Source organism: Gopherus evgoodei, chromosome 4 (assembly GCF_007399415.2).
Source record: "Gopherus evgoodei ecotype Sinaloan lineage chromosome 4, rGopEvg1_v1.p, whole genome shotgun sequence".
NCBI classification, from domain to species: Eukaryota; Metazoa; Chordata; order Testudines; family Testudinidae; genus Gopherus; species Gopherus evgoodei.
This window is the reverse complement of record NC_044325.1, coordinates 16,088,285-16,106,872: the sequence shown is the minus strand read 5'-3', so window position 1 is coordinate 16,106,872 and position 18,588 is coordinate 16,088,285. Positions and strand designations below refer to the sequence as shown.

General features: G+C 44.5%; 1 protein-coding gene across 7 annotated transcripts in view; it reads right to left on the bottom strand.

Moving 5' to 3' along the window:
- SYT16 (synaptotagmin 16) overlaps positions 1-18,588 on the bottom strand; it is a 148,843-nt gene that overhangs the window by 60,274 nt on the left and 69,981 nt on the right. For 3 of the 7 annotated variants that reach the window (XM_030558534.1, XM_030558532.1, XM_030558533.1), the window contains exon 1: positions 11,939-12,016. The exons of 2 other annotated variants lie outside the window; for them this stretch is intronic. Coding sequence is in view for 2 of the 5 variants with exons in the window: in XM_030558535.1 (XP_030414395.1) it covers positions 11,939-12,118 (180 nt within the window). In the remaining 3 variants the exon portion in view is untranslated. Of the gene's footprint in view, positions 1-11,938; positions 12,119-18,588 lie in introns of those variants that run through there. 2 more of the 7 variants (XM_030558535.1, XM_030558536.1) reach the window with 2 other exon arrangements.

The following is an 18,588-nucleotide window of genomic DNA, read 5'->3' as shown; positions in this document are numbered from 1 at the left end:
CTGAGGACTAGTCAGCCCAGCCTCCAGGCAGATAAATGCGCTCAGATGGGTTGTGGCAGGACCACCTAATTGACCTGCCCACCTGATTGGCTGAAGGGAGCCTGCAGACCAGGCCTGTTTTAAGTGCAGCGGCAGGTCCCTGGTGGCTCGATTCTTATGCGTGCAGCTGCGAGTGCTCCTGTGCCTGCCTTGTTCCCTGACTTCCTCCCGTCCTGTTCCACTCTGCTCCAGGCCTGCTTTCTCCTGACTCTGATCTCTGGCTCAACTCTTGGTTCCCAGCTCCTGCTCTGACCACTAGGCCTGATCCCTGCTTCAACTACTAGGCCTGAGCCCCCAACATCCAAGTCATGACAGTAACTGTCAGATGTACCATCATTCCATTCCTAGGAGACCCAGGAGGAAGAAAGAATATTGGGAGAAATTCAACTAGCAAAATTCACATACATTTAATGTCTATGGTAAAATGATCTAACAGTTTTCAGCGCCATGGTTATTTCTTTAACATGAACTGGGAACGCGTTCCACAGCTTTGCTGTTCTCTATGGGAACATTCTGACCTCTGTTCATTCTGCATCAATGAGGGGGAAAATAACTCCAAGCTTCCAAAGATGAAAAGGTTACTCACCTTGGGCAGCAGTTTGGTTCTTCACGATGTCTCCCCCTATAGTTGCTCCACTTCAGGTGCACATATGCCTCTCAAGCCTTTGATCGGAGATTTTCCATAAGCAATGTCTGTTGGACCCATGCATGCCTCCTCTACAACCTCATGCCACACTCTGAGGGTATATAGGGCTGCACAGGCAAACTGCCCTCAGTTTCTTCTCTGTCCAAACATCCAACAAGAACAGTCTGAAGCAGAGGGGAAGGAGGGAACATAGTGCAGCACCCACAGGCAAACACATCTCGATGAACAGCTACTGCACAAAGTAACCTTTTCTTCCTCTTTGAGTAGTGCCCTACGGGTGCTCCACGTCAGGTGACTCTTGAGCAGTGTCCTCACAGGGAGGAGGGAGCTTCAGAATCAAGTTCAAGACTGAAGACAATAGAACAGAACCAAGTGCCGCATCAGATCTGAGCACATGGACCAAGGCATAGTGTTAGAAAAGGTACGCACTGAGGCCCACGTAGCAGCTCTGCATATATCGCAGACATTTGCATGTTTTCAAGTAGTGCTGTGGAATTTGCTTATGATCCGATAGAGTGCGCTATAACTCTTTGGGGAGGCAAAGCACCAGCTGTAGTACATCCACTCAAGAGTCTCTGTGAAGAGATCATGGACCCGTTTGATCCTTCTCCAGTGGAGATAAAGAGTCAAAATTACTTCCGAAATTGCTTGGTCCTATCCAGATAAAGAGCCAATGCCTGCCGTACATTTAACAAGTCTCCCACCTCAGATTTATGTGGTTTAGGAAAAAATACTGGTATATCAATAGACTGGTTCAAGTGGCAATCTGACAGCAAGTTAGCTAAGAACTTTGGGTGTGGTGAGAGTAAGACCTTGCCCTTGAAAAATATCATAAATGGGGTTCTGCCATCAAGGCTCCAATTTCTCCAACCCTGTGGGCTTACATGATAGCTACTAGAAAGGCAGTCTTTATAGATAAGTGAAGCAAGGAGCAGCTCACCATAGATTTGAACAGAGGTCCCATAAGATATCTATGTACCAGGTTGAGATCTCAAATCATAGTAGCATTTTTAACCTGGGAATAAAGATTACCCAGACCCTTAATAGATCTCAAGGATATAGAGTGCACAAAAATGGAATACCCATCTAGGGGGAAATGAAAAGCTGATATCACAGGGTGATGAATCTTTAACAGAGCTAACTGACATACCCAATTTTTTAAGTCCAGCAGATAGTCCACAATGGCTAAGAACGGAGGAGATTCAGGCACAAGATGGTGACGGTGACACCAGCGGTTGAACCTCTTCCATTTCTGAATTTAAGTAATTTGAGTTGACTCCCTTCTACTGTTTATAATACTTGTTGTACTCCTGTTGAGCAGGTGGATTCTAATCCCATGAACCATCTGGAAGCTATGTTTGGAGAACAACTTCACCTCTTGGTTGGATTGAAACACAAAACCCATTTCCTGGAAGAGGAGATGCAGGACAGTAAAAAGCTTGAGCACTGGTTGGATACACAGGTGAAGCAGGTAAGGACACCAATCTTGCCTCGGACAAGTTGGTACTACAAGGACAACCCTGGCATCGTCCTGCCCAATGTTGTTCATCACTCTTAGAAATAGTGTTCCTTTGTGGTTCCAACTGGAGCCACAACATCCTGCACATGACAACTGCTGTGGAGATGGATCTAGCAGCAGTGTCTGCAACATCCAAGGATGCTTGGAGAGAGAGGTTCTGGCCAATAATTGACCCTCTTTCATGATGGCCCAGAAGGAAGTTTCTCTGTGCTCCTGTGGAAGATGATCAACAAAGGATGTGAACTCATTCTAATTAATGTAGTCATACTTGTCCATAATCTCCTGATAATTTGTGATCTGAAATTGGAGAGTTGCAGATGAGTAGGCTTTAATCCAAAAAGATCTAACCTTTTCTGGCCCTTTTCCTAACGAGCAGACCTGGAGTAATTCTGTCTACCCCATTTGTTTGCAACACTCACCACCAGGGAATTAGAAGGGGGATGGAGGAAACAAAAATTCTGAGTCCTTGGGGCAACATATTTCTTATCCACCTTTATACATGTTAGCAGCACGATGGCTGGAGTTGCTGGATCCAGGAGTGGTTCATTAATGGGTAGTGCAACCCCGGTGGGTATCACGGAATGCAAAGTGTCCAGGAGTTTGTGATGAGAGTCTTTAACTTCCTCAAGAAGTACAGTATGTGGATGGTGTCAGCCACTCTCTTCACAAGGTGCCGGAATTGACAAAAATCATTGGCCATAAATGGTGGTGGATGCATGACTGCAGAGCCGTAACAAGGAACTTTTGTGTCCAAGGCAAGGGCCGGCTCCAGGCTCTTTGGCGGTGGGTCCCTGAGTCCATCTCAGAGAGAAGGACCCACCGCCGAATTGCCGCCAAAGAATGAATGAAGCGGCGGCAGCAATTTGGCAGCAGGTCCTTCCCTCTGAGAGGGACTCAGGGACCCATGGCCAAACTGCCGACGAAGAAGCGGCAGCAGTAGAGCTGCCGCCAAAACACCGCCAATCGCGGTAGAGCTGTGCCCCTCCACTTTGCGTGACTGAGGCAAGTACCTCACTCGCCTCGCCCTTGTTACGGCATTGCCCGACTGTCTCACCTAGAAACAACGATGAAACAGGGGTTTGAGCGGTAGCCTCTTTGTCCACCCTAGCCTCCTGTTCCTCAAAGGTCCCCTCGTATTGGGGGTTTGGTGGAGGAGACTGTGTAACCCTAGTTTCCTGGTGCAGCAGAGCTGGAAAATTGGCAAATTGCTGCCAATAAATCACCTAACAATCCCAGTATGGTCAGTATGCACAGAATTTGTAATTTTTTGGTGCAGAATGCCCCCAGGAGTGAAAGATGGGGAAGGGCAGGGGTCACCTTGTAAATTTCTACATACACGTGTCAAGCACTGATCACTGTAGTATCTGAGGGTACATCAGTCACACAGACTTTTGAAGACAGAGGAGCAGTATAAATGCTTTAACTCTCAAGCACTTCTCCCAAAACAGGATATCACAGTAATGGGTCCAATATAAAACAAGGATCAGAAGCCGTAAAGGCTCTAGAACCCAAGCAGTGAATTCTGAAATTTCTTATTACTCTCTTCAGTTTTGCATGCAGCTAGCTATGTTTGGAGTTGTGCCAAGATTTGTTTTAAAAACTGATTTCCCGATAACAAAACACATTTTTGTCAGGATATTTAGCCTCCTTTCTTTCTGATCCTTTGTCATGTGCACTCCTTTTGTAAAAGAATGGCAACTATAAATTACTGTCCCCTACAGTTATCATGGGAGGCAGGAGGGAACAGCGATAGCAAGATCTATTGTGTAAGCTTGACATTAATTGTTTGTAACAGTTAGGAGCTGTTTCACGAATCCAGGGTTGTCTACAATGTAGAGAAATAGAACGAAAACAAGATGAAAAATGTTTCCAAAATTCCTAAATGCAAACATTATGAAATAACATCTGCAGTACCATTGTTAAATCCAAGCAGGACAGTTTGATTGCAACCTGACCCCAAAGGGTTTATTCCATTCTGTGAGTTGCTCTGTGTGACGCAAACTACTTATTCCATATATAGGCACATTACTATTCTACTTAGATTGTAACCTCTTTGGGGCAGGGACTGTCTTTTTGTTCTGTGCTTATACATCTTTGACAAATGTGAGAATTATCCTCAATATTTTATAAAGTATCTGCATGACTCTGTATCGAGCACCTTTGCACTGCTACCAGTTGGGGGAATAACTAATTTTTCTTCCTGGGATATGGGAGATCAGGTTAGGTATTTGACACATATAGCCACTAGGAATGTCTGGGCTAGAATCAACATATTTGTTGCAGAGGGAGCTGAATATGTGAACACAGCACTGTTTTGCAGCAGAAGGACAATGGATACAGGAACCTGTGTTAAGAACTGGCCTCAGAGACACAGCCACAGGGCTCTCTCTATGGAGAGACAAAGCAGGAATGGAGCATAGGGAAGCAGGCATGGCAAAACCTCTTTCATGCTAACCCAAGGACATTCAGAGTCTGTATTCCAGGTAACTGGTAAACTGTTTCCTTCCTCTGAAAAGGCCTGTGTTGTGGATACTGCAGATACTTACTGAGAGCATTGTGCCCAGAAGTGGGGGGAGTCTCTCACAGGAGTCTGGCTTGGCTGGACTTGCTGCAGGGAGCCCCGGAGGGTATGTCGACACAGCAAAGAAAACCAGCAGTTGACCTGTGCCAACCGACTCGGGCTTGTGGGGCTGTTTCATTGCTGTGTAGACATCTGGACTTGGGCTGGTGCCCAAGCTCTGGGACCCTCCCACCCTGCAGGGTCCTAGAGCCCAGGCTCCAGAACCAAGCTGAGACATTTACACATCAATGAAACAGCCCCACAGCCCAAGCCCCACGAGCCTGAGTCAGCTGGCACAGGCCAGCTGCAGATTTGTCTTTCCTGTGCAGTCATGACCATACAGAGAGAGGGAAAGCTGGCGCTCAAAGCTCAGCTTCAGAGTCAGCTGCATCAACCCTGTGGGACAAAGAGGATCCAGCACACAAAAGTGTTACTCCTAGGAGATGGGTTAAAGCTCAGGGCATAAACCAGCCCCATGAATCCATGACACCTATGCCTAGCACGATGGGGTCCTGGTCCACGACTGGAACATGTAGGTGCTAACGTGATCAATAATTATGTTCTTGGGTGAATTTTAGGTCAGTGGGGAGTAGAGGGAAACACATCTGGACTACATTCTGTTACCTGTGATATAGGGGAGGGCCAGATTTCAATCCACTGTCAGTGTAAATCAAGCGTATCTCCACTGAAGCGAATGGAGTTACATCAGTGTAAAATCAATTTGGGACCAGAATCAGGTCTTTAGAAATTCTCTGACCATGGGTCAAATGAGCACAACAACTGGATGGTTCCTTTCTGAATAGTAACAAGAAAGTGGCACAGCAAATAACTTTCAGCATTTATGTGAGTGTACATGTGCTCACCCGCACACACAAGGGCTCTCATCCTGTTTTCATAGTGCAGATGCCATATAATTAGATCGACTAACTTCTGAGTCCCCACTCTTTGCAAGCACATCGCCTAGCTATCTCCCCTCTGCTCTGTGATCATGTAACAAGTCTGTGGCAATTGCTTGCATGGAAAAGTAACACTAGGAAAGTACTGAAGCATTTCTAGTTTCCTGTGATAAAGATTTTTTTTTTAACTTCTGTTGTTGCTTTCCTTACATCTCCCCCATACATCTGTGGAGCTCTAGGTGGCCGGCTCTCTGTGGACCACCAGCAAATGCTGCACAGTTAACAGTGTGGGAATACACCCACACATTATGCCACGTGCTACAGACTTTAGACACATCTCTCTCCACTCCTTTTCACAATGCCTCTGAGGCATGGGTGGATCTTTAAGTCCCTGGACTGACCCATATGTCCAACCCTTCACCCTCTCATGATCCACTTCTGTCACGATGCCTACAGAAATCAGACACCTAACACTGGCTAGACAGTGAGACAGACAGAAAGAGTTTGGTATTTATGTTCAAACACTTCATTAATAAATAGTAATAATAATGCCTAGCTCTTGCATAGCTCTTTTCATCAGCAGATCTCACAGCACTTTAGTGACTATTGTTAGCCCTATTTTACACATGGGGAAACTGAGGCACAGAGCAGCGACATGACTTGCCCAGCTTCAGCCAGCAGGCTAGTGGCAGAGCCAGGGATAGAATCCAAGTCTCCTGGATCCCAGAGCAGTGCTCTAGACATTATGTATGCTGCCTTTAAAAGAATTCAAAGCCACAGACCTATTCTAGACAACTGCGTGGCCTCACTGCAGTTACCCTCCTCCTTCCTCCCACTTACTGCTTGTTTCACTCACTGGTGCTGTAGTGCTTCCGATTAGATTCTAAGCTCTTTGAGGCAGGGACCATGCCTTTTTCTGCGACAGCACAACACCAAGCCTACAGGAGTTCCGGTTCTTGGTGCTACTGCTAAGGTAAGCAATGCTAATAGCAACCATAATTGTATTGCTCTGGAAAGACACAAATCTTTTTCACTATTGATTGTGCTGTCGGAGGAAGACAGTCTAGACAGCTTGTAAACTGAGTGTGCACATTACTGCCACCATTTGCTTCCCCTTTCTCTTCCACGTTCATGAGTAGGCATAAGGGTTAGCTTGGTGTCAGCACGAGATGGTCACAGCCTCTGCTCCCAAGACAGGTTCCATGGAGGACTCAGACAAAAGCACACACTGAGAAAGCACGAGAAAAATGCAGTGTTGCCAACCCTCGTGATTTTATTCCAAGTCTTGTGATATTGGGTGTTGTCCTTAAATCCCCAGCTCCTGCAGTCAAGTAACTATGTAAGAATTTCAGCTTTTTTTTTTTTAAAGGAAATTTCTATCCCCTGTGGCTTAGAAGAAAAGCTTGAAAACACAATCTGAGGCACTCTAAGGGTAAAAAAACCTAAGAAAATAAAAATCAACCCCACCCCCCATTTTGTTTACTTTTGATTTTAAGCGGTCTCATGTTTTTTTGGGGGGGTGCAACTTGTGATTTTTGAATGCTTGTTGTTGGCAATATGAGGAAAAGGCAGAATTCTGTCATTTTTTGCTCTATAAATTGTGTAAAGCGGAGTCAAGAGACCACAATTTTCTTCTCCGGCCTTCAGTGTGGGCTGTAAGATTGATCATTCTGCTCCACTTTGGAATAAGTCACATCGATATTAAAAAGTGCTAAATCGAGATATAACACAAAGTGGATTGTTTTCTTTTATGAGTCACAGCACTGTAGCTTGTGGCTAGATACGGCTGTGTACACAAGGGTTTGCCCTATGCTTGTTACATATTCCCGCAAACAAGCTGGTTTCGATCATGAACTTTGCAGTTGAAGTGCACTGCTCAGCACTGCATATTGTAAACTTTCACCACTTCAAGGGTAAAAGTCACCCCATGCGAAGGGCCTTTGCAACACTGTACACCCTCCAACTAGAGCTCACTTGAGACTAAAGTGGTGCACAGGTCTTGTACTGACCCTCTGCACAGGAACAAGATTCACCTCGCTTGTACTGTATAGATCAGAGGTTCTCAAACTGTGGTCCGTGGACCACCAGGTGGTCCGCGAGCTCCATACAGGGGGTCCACAGATAATTCCCTCTAAGGTGCGCGCCTGGATGGCTGGAACACAAGAGACTGAAGGACCACCCATCTAATTAGTGGAGCCGCGCAGATGTGATTAGTGATTCCACTAATTAGGTGCCTGCACCCTGAAGAAGATGCATATGTAAGTGGGGGGTGGCTTTTGGGGGAATAGAGAATAGGTGGGAGGGGGCAGTAGGGTGAGAAAGAAAAGGGGGGGGGGATCTGGGACTTGCAGGGCTGTGGTTGCCAGAGAAAGAGGTGACTTTCCCCAGCTCCAGGGCTGTGGATGCTGGGGAAAGATGGTCCTCTTCCCAGCCTCAGCTCTGTGGCTGCTGTGGCAGGGGAGGTACCCACCTTCTTCCCAGCCCCAGCTAGGAGGCTGCTGCAGTGGAGGAGAGAGGGAGAACCCACCCCCTTCTTCCCAGCCCCAGCTCGGGTGCTGCTGCAGCGGAGGAGAGAGGGCACATCCATTGCATTAGAAAGGTAAGACTACTGATATTAAAATATGAGTTGTGTGCTTTTATTTACAGAACAAAAAAATTAATTATTATAAAGTTTTTTTATATAGTGCTATTATCCAAAGCACTTTACAATAGTTAGCTAACAATACAAATAACATTTGGGAAGATCAGTAAGTGATCTGCCGAGACCCTCAGCAATTTTCAAATGGTCTGCCAAAAAAAAAAAAGTTTGAAAACCAGTGGTACAGATCAAAGGGATAATATTTCCTCTTCCCCCCTCAACCCCTAGAGTAATGGCTACCAACTCCTGGGGGGAAACTGCACATGTTAACCATGCTAAGGCTTAGCAACCCAGCAGTTAGTCCCAACTCCTTCTGTTCAACTGTACACACACTAACTCAGAAATGCTCTTGGCCGCTCCAACATGGCTTAGAGTGCACACACACTTGAAGAGAGACAATCAGTGGCAAAGCATCATGGTCCAGAATGCAGCTCATTGTTAAGGTCAGAAAGAGGGACTAGAGTACTAGACATAAAAGCCTCAAGTACCACAAGCGACACTCATTGCGTACCAGTAATTACGAGTCATTGTTCTGGAGTTCCCTAAAGGGTTTTCAATTAATACTTTTTTCCATAAAGATTCTTCAAGTGTATTGTTCCTTTCAGAAAGAGACAGGCCCCCTTATTACAATCAAATTAGGACTAAAATGGCCAGATGTCTCTCACAGATTCACAATGATGAAAACATGTATTTCACTCAACTCCTTTTGCCACTGTACAACCAACTTCAGTTAAATCTTTGTTCAGATTCCGAGCACTGGAAGACACTCATTATATATATATAAGGCTAACACGAGAACCTACAATGTATGAACCAGACAGATTTATTTTTCCTTCCAACTTTATTTTTGTTGTTAGCTAGGTCAACAGTCAACAGCAAATCCAGCAAGGATACAAGTGAAGACTGTCATGTACATCAAATTCAGAGAGCCATTAAACTTCTTGGGCAAGATTCTGAACTTATTCACAATGGTGTAAGATCTGAGTTACTTCACTGCAGTCAATAAAGGCACTCCAGATTTACAGCAGTGTACTGGAGATTAAAATTTGATTCCCTACACCTGCCCTTCGATTTGGCCAATTAATTTCAATAGCTGACAGAAGTAGTGTTTCAGCCATTCCAAACCCCGCCTGAAGTAGGGTGGCTAGATTTCACTATTTCACCATATCTGCCCATCATTTACTTACTACCATAACAATTTACATCTTAACAATGAGAAGCAGAGGATTTTTTTATTGAATTTGGCCCTTTAATAATAAAGGCAACCTTCCACCAAGAATAAAGAAGAGAACTGAAAAACAGAATCACAAGTAATTTATATACTGTACTAATATATACCCATACACATACATATATACAGACGCATTTACCACAGCAAAAATCAAATTCCTTGGTAGAAAAAAATTTTACTTGTTAGCAGTAATATTTGGAGATTTCCTTAGTTATACTAACTACAGCTATCTCATAGAATTATTTCATCATAAACCACAGCTGCCCTGCTAGAGTCAGACCACCTGGCAACCCCATCATCAGCCTATATGCTAGGCTTCTGCAACTGCCATCTGATGTGATATGTAACCATTAGGTTTTGGTCTATTTTTTCAGATTTATGTCTGTAAGAAATCCTGGTTCTTTTGCAAGCATGTCTTCTAATGGTCTTAAAAATACCTATATATCAAAATTAACCTAACCGTAGAAAAGGTGACATTTTTTAATCACTCTAATTTCAACTTTTCATGACTGTTTTACTTTGTAAAGAAGAACATAGGCTCCAGTAGTAATCTCCCATTGTAATTAATGATTACAATGTACTCCTCTATGGTATCAGATTTAGCACCTCATTAATGTGTATGGTATTTTGCTTGTACGGCACAGCCGTAGTTAAAGTTGAATTAGTGTTTCCATTATAAACCCATGTTTTCAAGGGTTTATTACTCAGTCATAGAAAATTTACTTTGAAATGAAAATTGCCATAGAGTGCTTCAGCTTGGCAGCAATTTTATGCCTTCAGAATTTGGGAGGGAAAAAAATCCACTCTGTTTATTAATAATTCACATTTTAAAAGGCATCGTAAATACATGTTTGCATGATAGTCTTTGACAGCTCCAAAGAACATTGACACCTACACATTGCTGAGAGATGTGTCATTTTAAAAAAAAAAAAAGCCACACTCTTGTACTACTTGCCAGAAAAACACTAAAGACTTAAAAATAATACTGTTAAATTTCTTTTAACACAGAAAATCTATGCTTAAGTCACGTTAAATTTATGACACAGAGCCCCAAAAGAAAAGGAAAAAAATGACATGCAAGCTAAGCCCTTCATTCTGGATGTGTCCCAATGGCTTTGTTACTAAAAAGATTTACAGGCAGGCTTAACTACATTGATAAGTAGTCCCATTGACTTCCGTGTCAACTTGTGACTAAGCATTTGTTTGCTTTTTATTAAGGCCCCAGTGTGGGTGGATCCTGGCCAACTGGATATAGCTACAGTGCAATGAGGTTTTATACAGGTCTGTGGCCAATCCACAGGAAGAGAATTGCAGGATTGGGACCTAAGTATTAATAGGGTTAGGCCCTTCTGTAGCTAATCTTGAAGACTGGGCATCTTGCCCCATAATTTAATTAAAAGCACACTGAAGGATATATTCTGGCAGATAAACCCAAACACATGTAAAATGCAACTGACTTTTCAAACAAAATCTGAAAAAAACATTAAAGGCAGGTCATATTTTAGCCTAGCAGCTTGGCAATGCCTCTTTAAGTATAGATTTGTAAGTGTTCATATATATTTTTAAATATTTATTGTAGAACTTTCTGATACATGACAGGTAACTTCTATGAAATGTCCCCCATTATTGGCATTAACATCACCCTAGAGAACATTTACTTAGCATTTTTCCTTCCCATCAAAACATTTAGGAAGCTACTGGCCAGATTTGCGTGCAGTTCAGCACCTCCCACTGAGACACCAATGGTCAGATTTTCAAAAGGACTTACAAGCTCCCAATGTAGCCACCTATTCAGGTGCCTAAACAGGAGCAGAGCTCTTCTGAAAAAATCAGTCTGGTTCTGCTGTAGGAGCTGAGCACGTCTGAAAATTTCAGGGTACATGCCGATGTTCTTAGGCTAAACAAGAAAAGTAAAACTCCCCCATAAGCCTTCCCTGCAAGCTATAGTAACTCAGAGTGTCACCGCAGATCTGTTTAATATATGTTTCTGGAATGGGACTAATGCAGGATGATATGTATGAGAGTTAATGTCAGGAAGTCAGCATGGATGCATCCTACACTGAGCAAACATTCCCATTGCTCTGAGGAAATGCCAGAAATGTCCAGATTTTTCTGCTCTTTGCACTACCAAAGCACTCCCACAAGATAACAATGGAAAAATGTGTTTTCTCCAACCTTTTCTTCCATCTTTCAAGAGAACATTTCTCAGGACGACAAAGAGGATGGGTCCCTTGTAGCAATGCTGTATTCATTATATCTGCTGTTAGAGGTCACACCACCGCACCTCAAACCCAAGCTATTTTCCACATAAACAACACTAGACACCGTAAAATGGCTCTACTCTCTTCTTAATCAAAGCCTCAGTGAGTTTCTGTACATCAAAGGCACTGAGATAATGACGATGCTTACCCAGGCCCTCATGAACCCCCGACCTCTCTTTGTAGTGTTTTCGTCTCCCTGGTTGTTCCAAACATGGGAGTCCACCGATCTTTTCGAAGCACAGTTTCTTGTTGATTAAGAGGAAGAGAAGTGTGAGGAGGACAATAAAGACTCCAACTGCAGATAAGAACCCAATGGCCTCTGGAGTAACTAGTGACAAAAACAAAGAAATAAAATATTGCAACTGGAAATGCCTGTTGTCCCTAAGCAAAGTGTGATTAACCTACCTCCATGCCTGCACCCCACACCCATGGCCTCCCAAATGCATAAGAAGCCAAACTCAGCAGAATGCAGCCTGTAGTTAGTGGGTGCAGACCCCATATTGGGCCAAATCTACTAGTGACAAACAATGGGGTAAATTACACAATGAGTCTGATTCTGCTCTCCCTCTGGGTCTGATTCATAGCCCACTGAAGTCAACGGAAAGACTCCTCTAGACTTCCACAGGCTTTGGCTCAATCAAATGCATAAACCAGTGAATTCCATTAACTTCAAGAGAATTACTAGCGATTCACATGGGTGTAACCAGGATCAGGCTCATTGGGAGTAAGTTGGTCATAAACCATTCATACATGGCCATATGCAAAGAAGGAATGCTATGTCTTAAGGGTGACAAAACAGCATTCATCACGTTGGAAGGAGACTGAAGGAGAGATTGCATTTTCCTTGGGGAGGGTGAGGGGAGTAAGTGGCCAAACCTCTTGGCAGACAGAGAGAAGTACTGAAGGCAAATACCTTCGGAAATGTTTTACACTTCCTCCAAAAATACATAAGATCGTCACAGATGGAAAATGACTCTGGTATGGGAGAATTCCTTTGCCATTTACTAAGAACCTGGTAAATGTGTCTGTCTCTTCGATGTATCCTGTTAAAATGTTTTTCCTTCATTAAAATAAAACACAAGCTCCAAAATCATGATTACTACTCTTAACAACACAAGGCCACATCGCCAGCAGGTATAACTCACTGCCGACTTCAGGCCTGGACCTAAATTAACTAGTGACATCACTGGCTCTATCTCAGCTGAGAAAGTGGCCCTGTAAGGCAACGTTTTCGTGTCAAACTGTAAAGAAATATTCTCTTATTTCTGCTTGTTGCATTCTGCGTGTGCCATTGGCTCTGGAAAGAATTAGAGATGCTAGCAGAAAAGCTTTTAAAGCAGTCTCACATCACGCACACTAAAATGCCAAAAGCAAGGACAGACATTACGTAGATCAGCTAGTACAGGTGGCAAACGCACACGTCAGAAAGCGTAAGCACCATCTGCAAAATAATTCAGCATATTATTCCAGTAATTACTAAATTAACATCAGATGGCTGCGAAGTTCAGTTGCACAGTTCAAGTCAAAGACCCCATCAAAATGAAATATTGGTGGCATATGTTGATTTTGAAGCTATGGCTCACTGAAGAGGCAGGCAGCAAGAAACAAGATAACCAGAGTCAGTGTGGCATGTCATGTACTCAACTAGATGTTTACAAGATTTGATTGAGCAAGTATTCAGTGGTGAAGAGGGCTGAATTGTCTTCAGTTCCTGTAGTGACAGCAGGTAGTGGGACCACAGGAGAGAGGGTAATAAACAACAGACTGATGTGGCTAATTAGAAACAAAAAAATCACAACTTCTCAGAAGCAAGCCGCACTGAAAAAACACTAACATTGCTTGGAACGAAACCTGGCAAAGCCGAGAAATGCCAAGGTAAAGCAGAAGCTGGCGGGGTTGCTTCTGATCTTGCTCACACCAGTCTGAACGAGCAGTAGCTCCTCCAGGTCTATGCTTTACTTGCCTTCTTCTCCCTAGGCACTGAGGCACATAATTGGTCCAGTTCCACCATGCAATACTGATCTTTCATACCAGTCCAGCAGCAAAAAAAGGTCGGTCTGTAAAGAGAACGAATCTCTCAGCCACGAAACCATCCAGGTGTACAGGCTTCCCTGGATGGCTTTCTTGTACCAGCCCTGCCCCTTCCCACCTCTGCTGCATTCCCTGGTGGAAGGGGTATCCTGGGGCATGGCCATGGAAGGAGGTGGGGCAGCGGTGCCATTGCAACCTTGCTATTTTCACCTGCTGCAACAGCCCTTAGGTGGCCATGGTAGCTAAGCAGAAGTCAGAACAGCCTTGTGGCACAACCCTGGAATCAAAAGAGGTGTAAGGCTCCTCCTTTGCCCTCTCCTTGCTGACCCCTTTCCTTCACCAAATACTGCTCTGGCAGGAGAAAGAATTGCGGCCACGTATGCAAGCTCTCCTTACCCTTCCGTCCTCTGAATGTTTCAGCTGGCATCTCTGGGGTATAAGTTTAACTTAAGTTTCAAGTTGGAGACTCGACCACAGGGTTTTTTAGTGATTCGAGGGGGAGGGAGTGATGTCTAATGGCTGCAGGAGGAGATGTTATTGTCATGTATTAAACTCTGAGCAGGAAACAAAATGATGAATGCCCAAGGAGCTTCCAACCTGCCAGGCTCCCGGGCTCTGGCCACTAGACCTTGGGCTTGGCTAAGTCACTGAATCTCTCTGGCTGAGTCTCCATTAAACAGCTTCCATTTTCTCCCGCTGACAGGGCTCCAGTCTGCCTCCAATGTTCTAAAGACTGTGCAGTCTAAACCTGCTCAGAGCCCATGTAAATGTCATGTGATAAGCATGCCAACACTACCTTGTCTACAGTAGGGCTCCAATCACTCCACTCTTTGGTGGGGCTACCAAGCTGCTAACAAGCGGGTCAGCTTCCTGAGGGGGGACGACGGACCACAGTGCAGGCAAGATCTCTGGGCCTCAGTTTGTGGCCTGGATAGAACAACTTCTCCCTGTGGCTGTGTGAAAGGACTGTTGGGAAGCTCTAGGCCAAGTATCCACCCAAACTGGGGTGAAGCAGCTCTAATAGTGGAGGAGGTTATGCCCTACAAACACAGGTTTGAGAGGCTCTTCTTCTCACACTGGCAAGGAGAGAGTCAATACATATATCTGCCTGTTTGCTGCCAGGGAGAAAAGGGGCAAGACGTGTGTGGAAAGCGGGGGGCATTCATGCTGCAGGGGCTGAACGAATTCCAGCAACAAACTGCAGTAAGAGTCATGGGGAAAACCAGGGCCACTCTGGTCTCCCCTATCCCTGGACAGGCTAGCTGCAAAGGTGGGAGGCATCTGCCATCAGAACTCATCAAAAGCCTCTTCTCCTGCATGTGGAAACCCTCAAGTTACTTGTGCCGGGTGCCAGCAATTTGTGCCTTAGTGCATGTGAGCGAGGTGCACGATAGCATTTGAATGCTGTACCTGGGAGGAGACAGACAGATCAATGCACCTGATGGCCAGCTGGAATAATGTATTCTGTTGTGTGGATAGTCAAGCTCATGCTGCATGGTATGCACCTCAATCAGCACAAAAAATAAAGCTCCCCACACACCTGTGTGCATATCCTAATTGCTTTCCAGATTTCCCAGCCCTTCTTTCCTGTCATTCTTCAGCTGATGGGTTATTCTTCAGACTCACACCTCTGGGCTGAAAGCAAGTGTGAGAAATTGCACCAAAAGGTTTTTCTGTTTTTGGTGTTTTTTGCACTTGTTACCTTACGCAAAAGGTTATGAAGGACAGGAAACAAAGTTTGCACTACCACTGTTTATATACCGTCATAGGGACTTCACAGACAAGTGAAAAGGAGCAGATTTTGACCAGAGTGGGTATGGCCTATGTTAGACAAAAGAGATGACAGAGCCTTGGAGCAAGTGAAGAAACACCGTGACAGGAAACATGGTCTTGTGGTTAAGGCACTGCATGAGGACTCAGGAGATCTGTGTTCTGTCTTTGGCTCTAGCACTGAGTTCCTGTATGACCTTGGGGAAGTCACTTCATCCCTCTATGCCTCAGTTCCTTTTCTGTAAAGTGGAGATAATCATACCCCTGCTACCTGCCAGCCATGTTGTGAGGATAAACTAATTTAAAAGGTGAGGCATGCACACATACTCTGGTGGTGGAGCTATGTAAGCAGAAAGATTACACTACGAGATTGAGATGTGCTTTCGTATAGACACATTCCATTTTGTCACCCCCACACACACCTTTTTTTAATTAAATACTTTAATATGATGGTGGGTGCAAATTAGCTCTCCAATTGAACACATTGTTTTTGCACATGCAATTGTGCATGCACAGTCTAGAAAACCGGAGCACACCATTTGAGGGGATAAATCTGGAGAAAAGGAGGTCTGTGATGGAAGTGAGATTTATAAGTGATATCTGAAGGCGGATATTCCAGTCATAGGGTGTTACAATCCTGTAATTACTGTACCCGCACTAGCAAACTATCCTAGCATTATAGGGAATGACTATACGGTGCAGAGAAGGAAGTGTCCAGTACACCAGGGGTAGAATCCTGGCCCCACTGAAGTCAAGAGGAGCTTATCCCTAACTTCAATGGGAGGGTCAGGATTTCAAGCCCACTGTTTTACATCCATTTTAGAAACACACTGAGCTCCTTCAGCTAGAACAGGAAAACAAACAGTGGAAGTTTCTCAGAGCACCTAACACATACATAGTACTTTCAGTGGCTGGAGAATGTCCAGTGAAAAATCTTATTCCAGTTCATCACAGCTGGCCTCCCAAGGACTAAATTCTGAATAAAATCTTATTCCAGACAATGGTTCTTTAATTCCAATTGATTCCAAGCTTTCTACAATAGGAGTGTTTACTGGTACTTTTTAATTACAAACCCCCCATAAATTGTCTGTTTTACTGTCTGTGCTAATTACATTTCATTATATATTTGGAGTAAGCTATTATTTTCCTGCTGGTTCCCATGGCATTCTTCATTATCAACTGCTAATTGTCTAGCATGCACATAGGATTGCGAACTAAGTAGGCTGCTGTGTGGGCAGAAGTTCCAGGAAACCTGCGTAGCATTAGAAATGAGCATTATTATTATTATTGTGGCATATTAGAAAGTTTCCACCTACTTGCATGCCCACATAATTTGTTGCACATCATCCCTATCAACAATGTCACCGTGCAACGAAGTATGGGAGGCCATCTGTACTGAGCTTTGTGCTTGGCAATTATCAGCAGCTATCGAGGGAAGATGGTGTGGGGCCAAATAGCTGCTGCAGTGACAGTGGAGGTACAGATCTGTCAGTGGAACACAGCGAGGGCCCTTTTAAGGGCTCCGTTTATCCTTTGCCTGCAGCGCAGGAAACCCAGGATGTACTCTGGGATCATCCCACCTATCTGCAGGCCAGGGTCAAGTTCATAAAGGAAAATAGTTCAATGCATGCATTCTGGAGTGAATTTAAAGAACAAACTGGCTCAGGGGTTTTCGTTCACCAGTGCTAATGGTAATTCGATTTGAACAACATCCTGAAGAATCCATATCTATGTGAGCTCAGGAAGCGCTATGGAGGCTACTAAAGCAACCGCAAGACTATGCAGAATTTCACAAATTTAGGTCAAGACAAGAGTTTTAGGAGCAGCTTCCTTACAAAGCAAACTGCTATGCCAGGGAGCACACATGACTGATGCTTTGAGCCACGGTTATCAGCATGGAGCAGGTGGTACTTATATTCATGTGCGTTGCATACACAATGTACAAACACTTCAGAAATAAAATGTGTTTTCACAGGATTGCAGCTCTCTTCTGATATCTATCTCAAACAAGACAGAGCCTGACCCTTCACAGAAGCTCTCACACCGGGATGAAATGGTTGCATAACTCTTCTGTAAATATATTACCAGAAATGAAATCAAACAGACCAAATTCAGCCTTAGGGTGGGAGGGTGCAACTCCCGTTTCACGTCGCATTTCACCCAGGCTGAATTTGGCTCTATGTATTTTTATGCACTGCTTCACGCCCCAGATAGCAGGATGCCTTAGTCCCTTCATAAAGGGACGATGAGTCTGACTCTGTTCTCATTGAAATCAGTTGCAAGACTCCCATGGCCATCAATGAGAGTAAGGCCAATCTCAGTGGCTTTGTTCTTGGTAACATATTTGCAGGCTACCTTTGAAGGATCATGCTGCTTTGAAGGGGAGCTATGCTTGGTCGCAGATATGCCTATTTTAGAGTACTAGGGATAATAAGGTAACTTCTATCTATCTCAGGTACTTGTATAATCCTTGTCATCATAGGATCTGAGCACCTCACAGTCTTCATTTTATTTATCCTCAACACTGCTGTGAGGTAGGGCAGTGCTGTTATCCCCATTGTACAGATGGGAACTGAGGCACAGCGAGGCTAAGTGACTTGCGCCAAGTCACCCAGGAACTCTGGAACAGACCCAAATCTCCCAAGTCCCAGCCCACCCTAACCTTGGGACTATTCTTTCAGGCAAACAAGAATACACCTGCAGGTGTTTACAGTACAGCACTTGGCTTCCTATTTGGGACTGTTACGAAGAACATTTTCAAGTCAACCACTGTCCCACTCTGTAATGGGGTGGTTACACGCTCCTGCCCTGCGGGGTTTGAAATAGCCCAGGAGAGGGCTGGGGAAGGGAGCAAAGCCCTGGCTGATTGGGGGAAGTGGCTGCAGCTGGGACCACGCCCCAGACTAACCCAAGCCTCAGGGCCGGTGCAACCCATTAGGCAACCTAGGTGGTCACCTAGGGCACTAGCATTTGCGGGGCGGCATTCCAGGTCCTTCG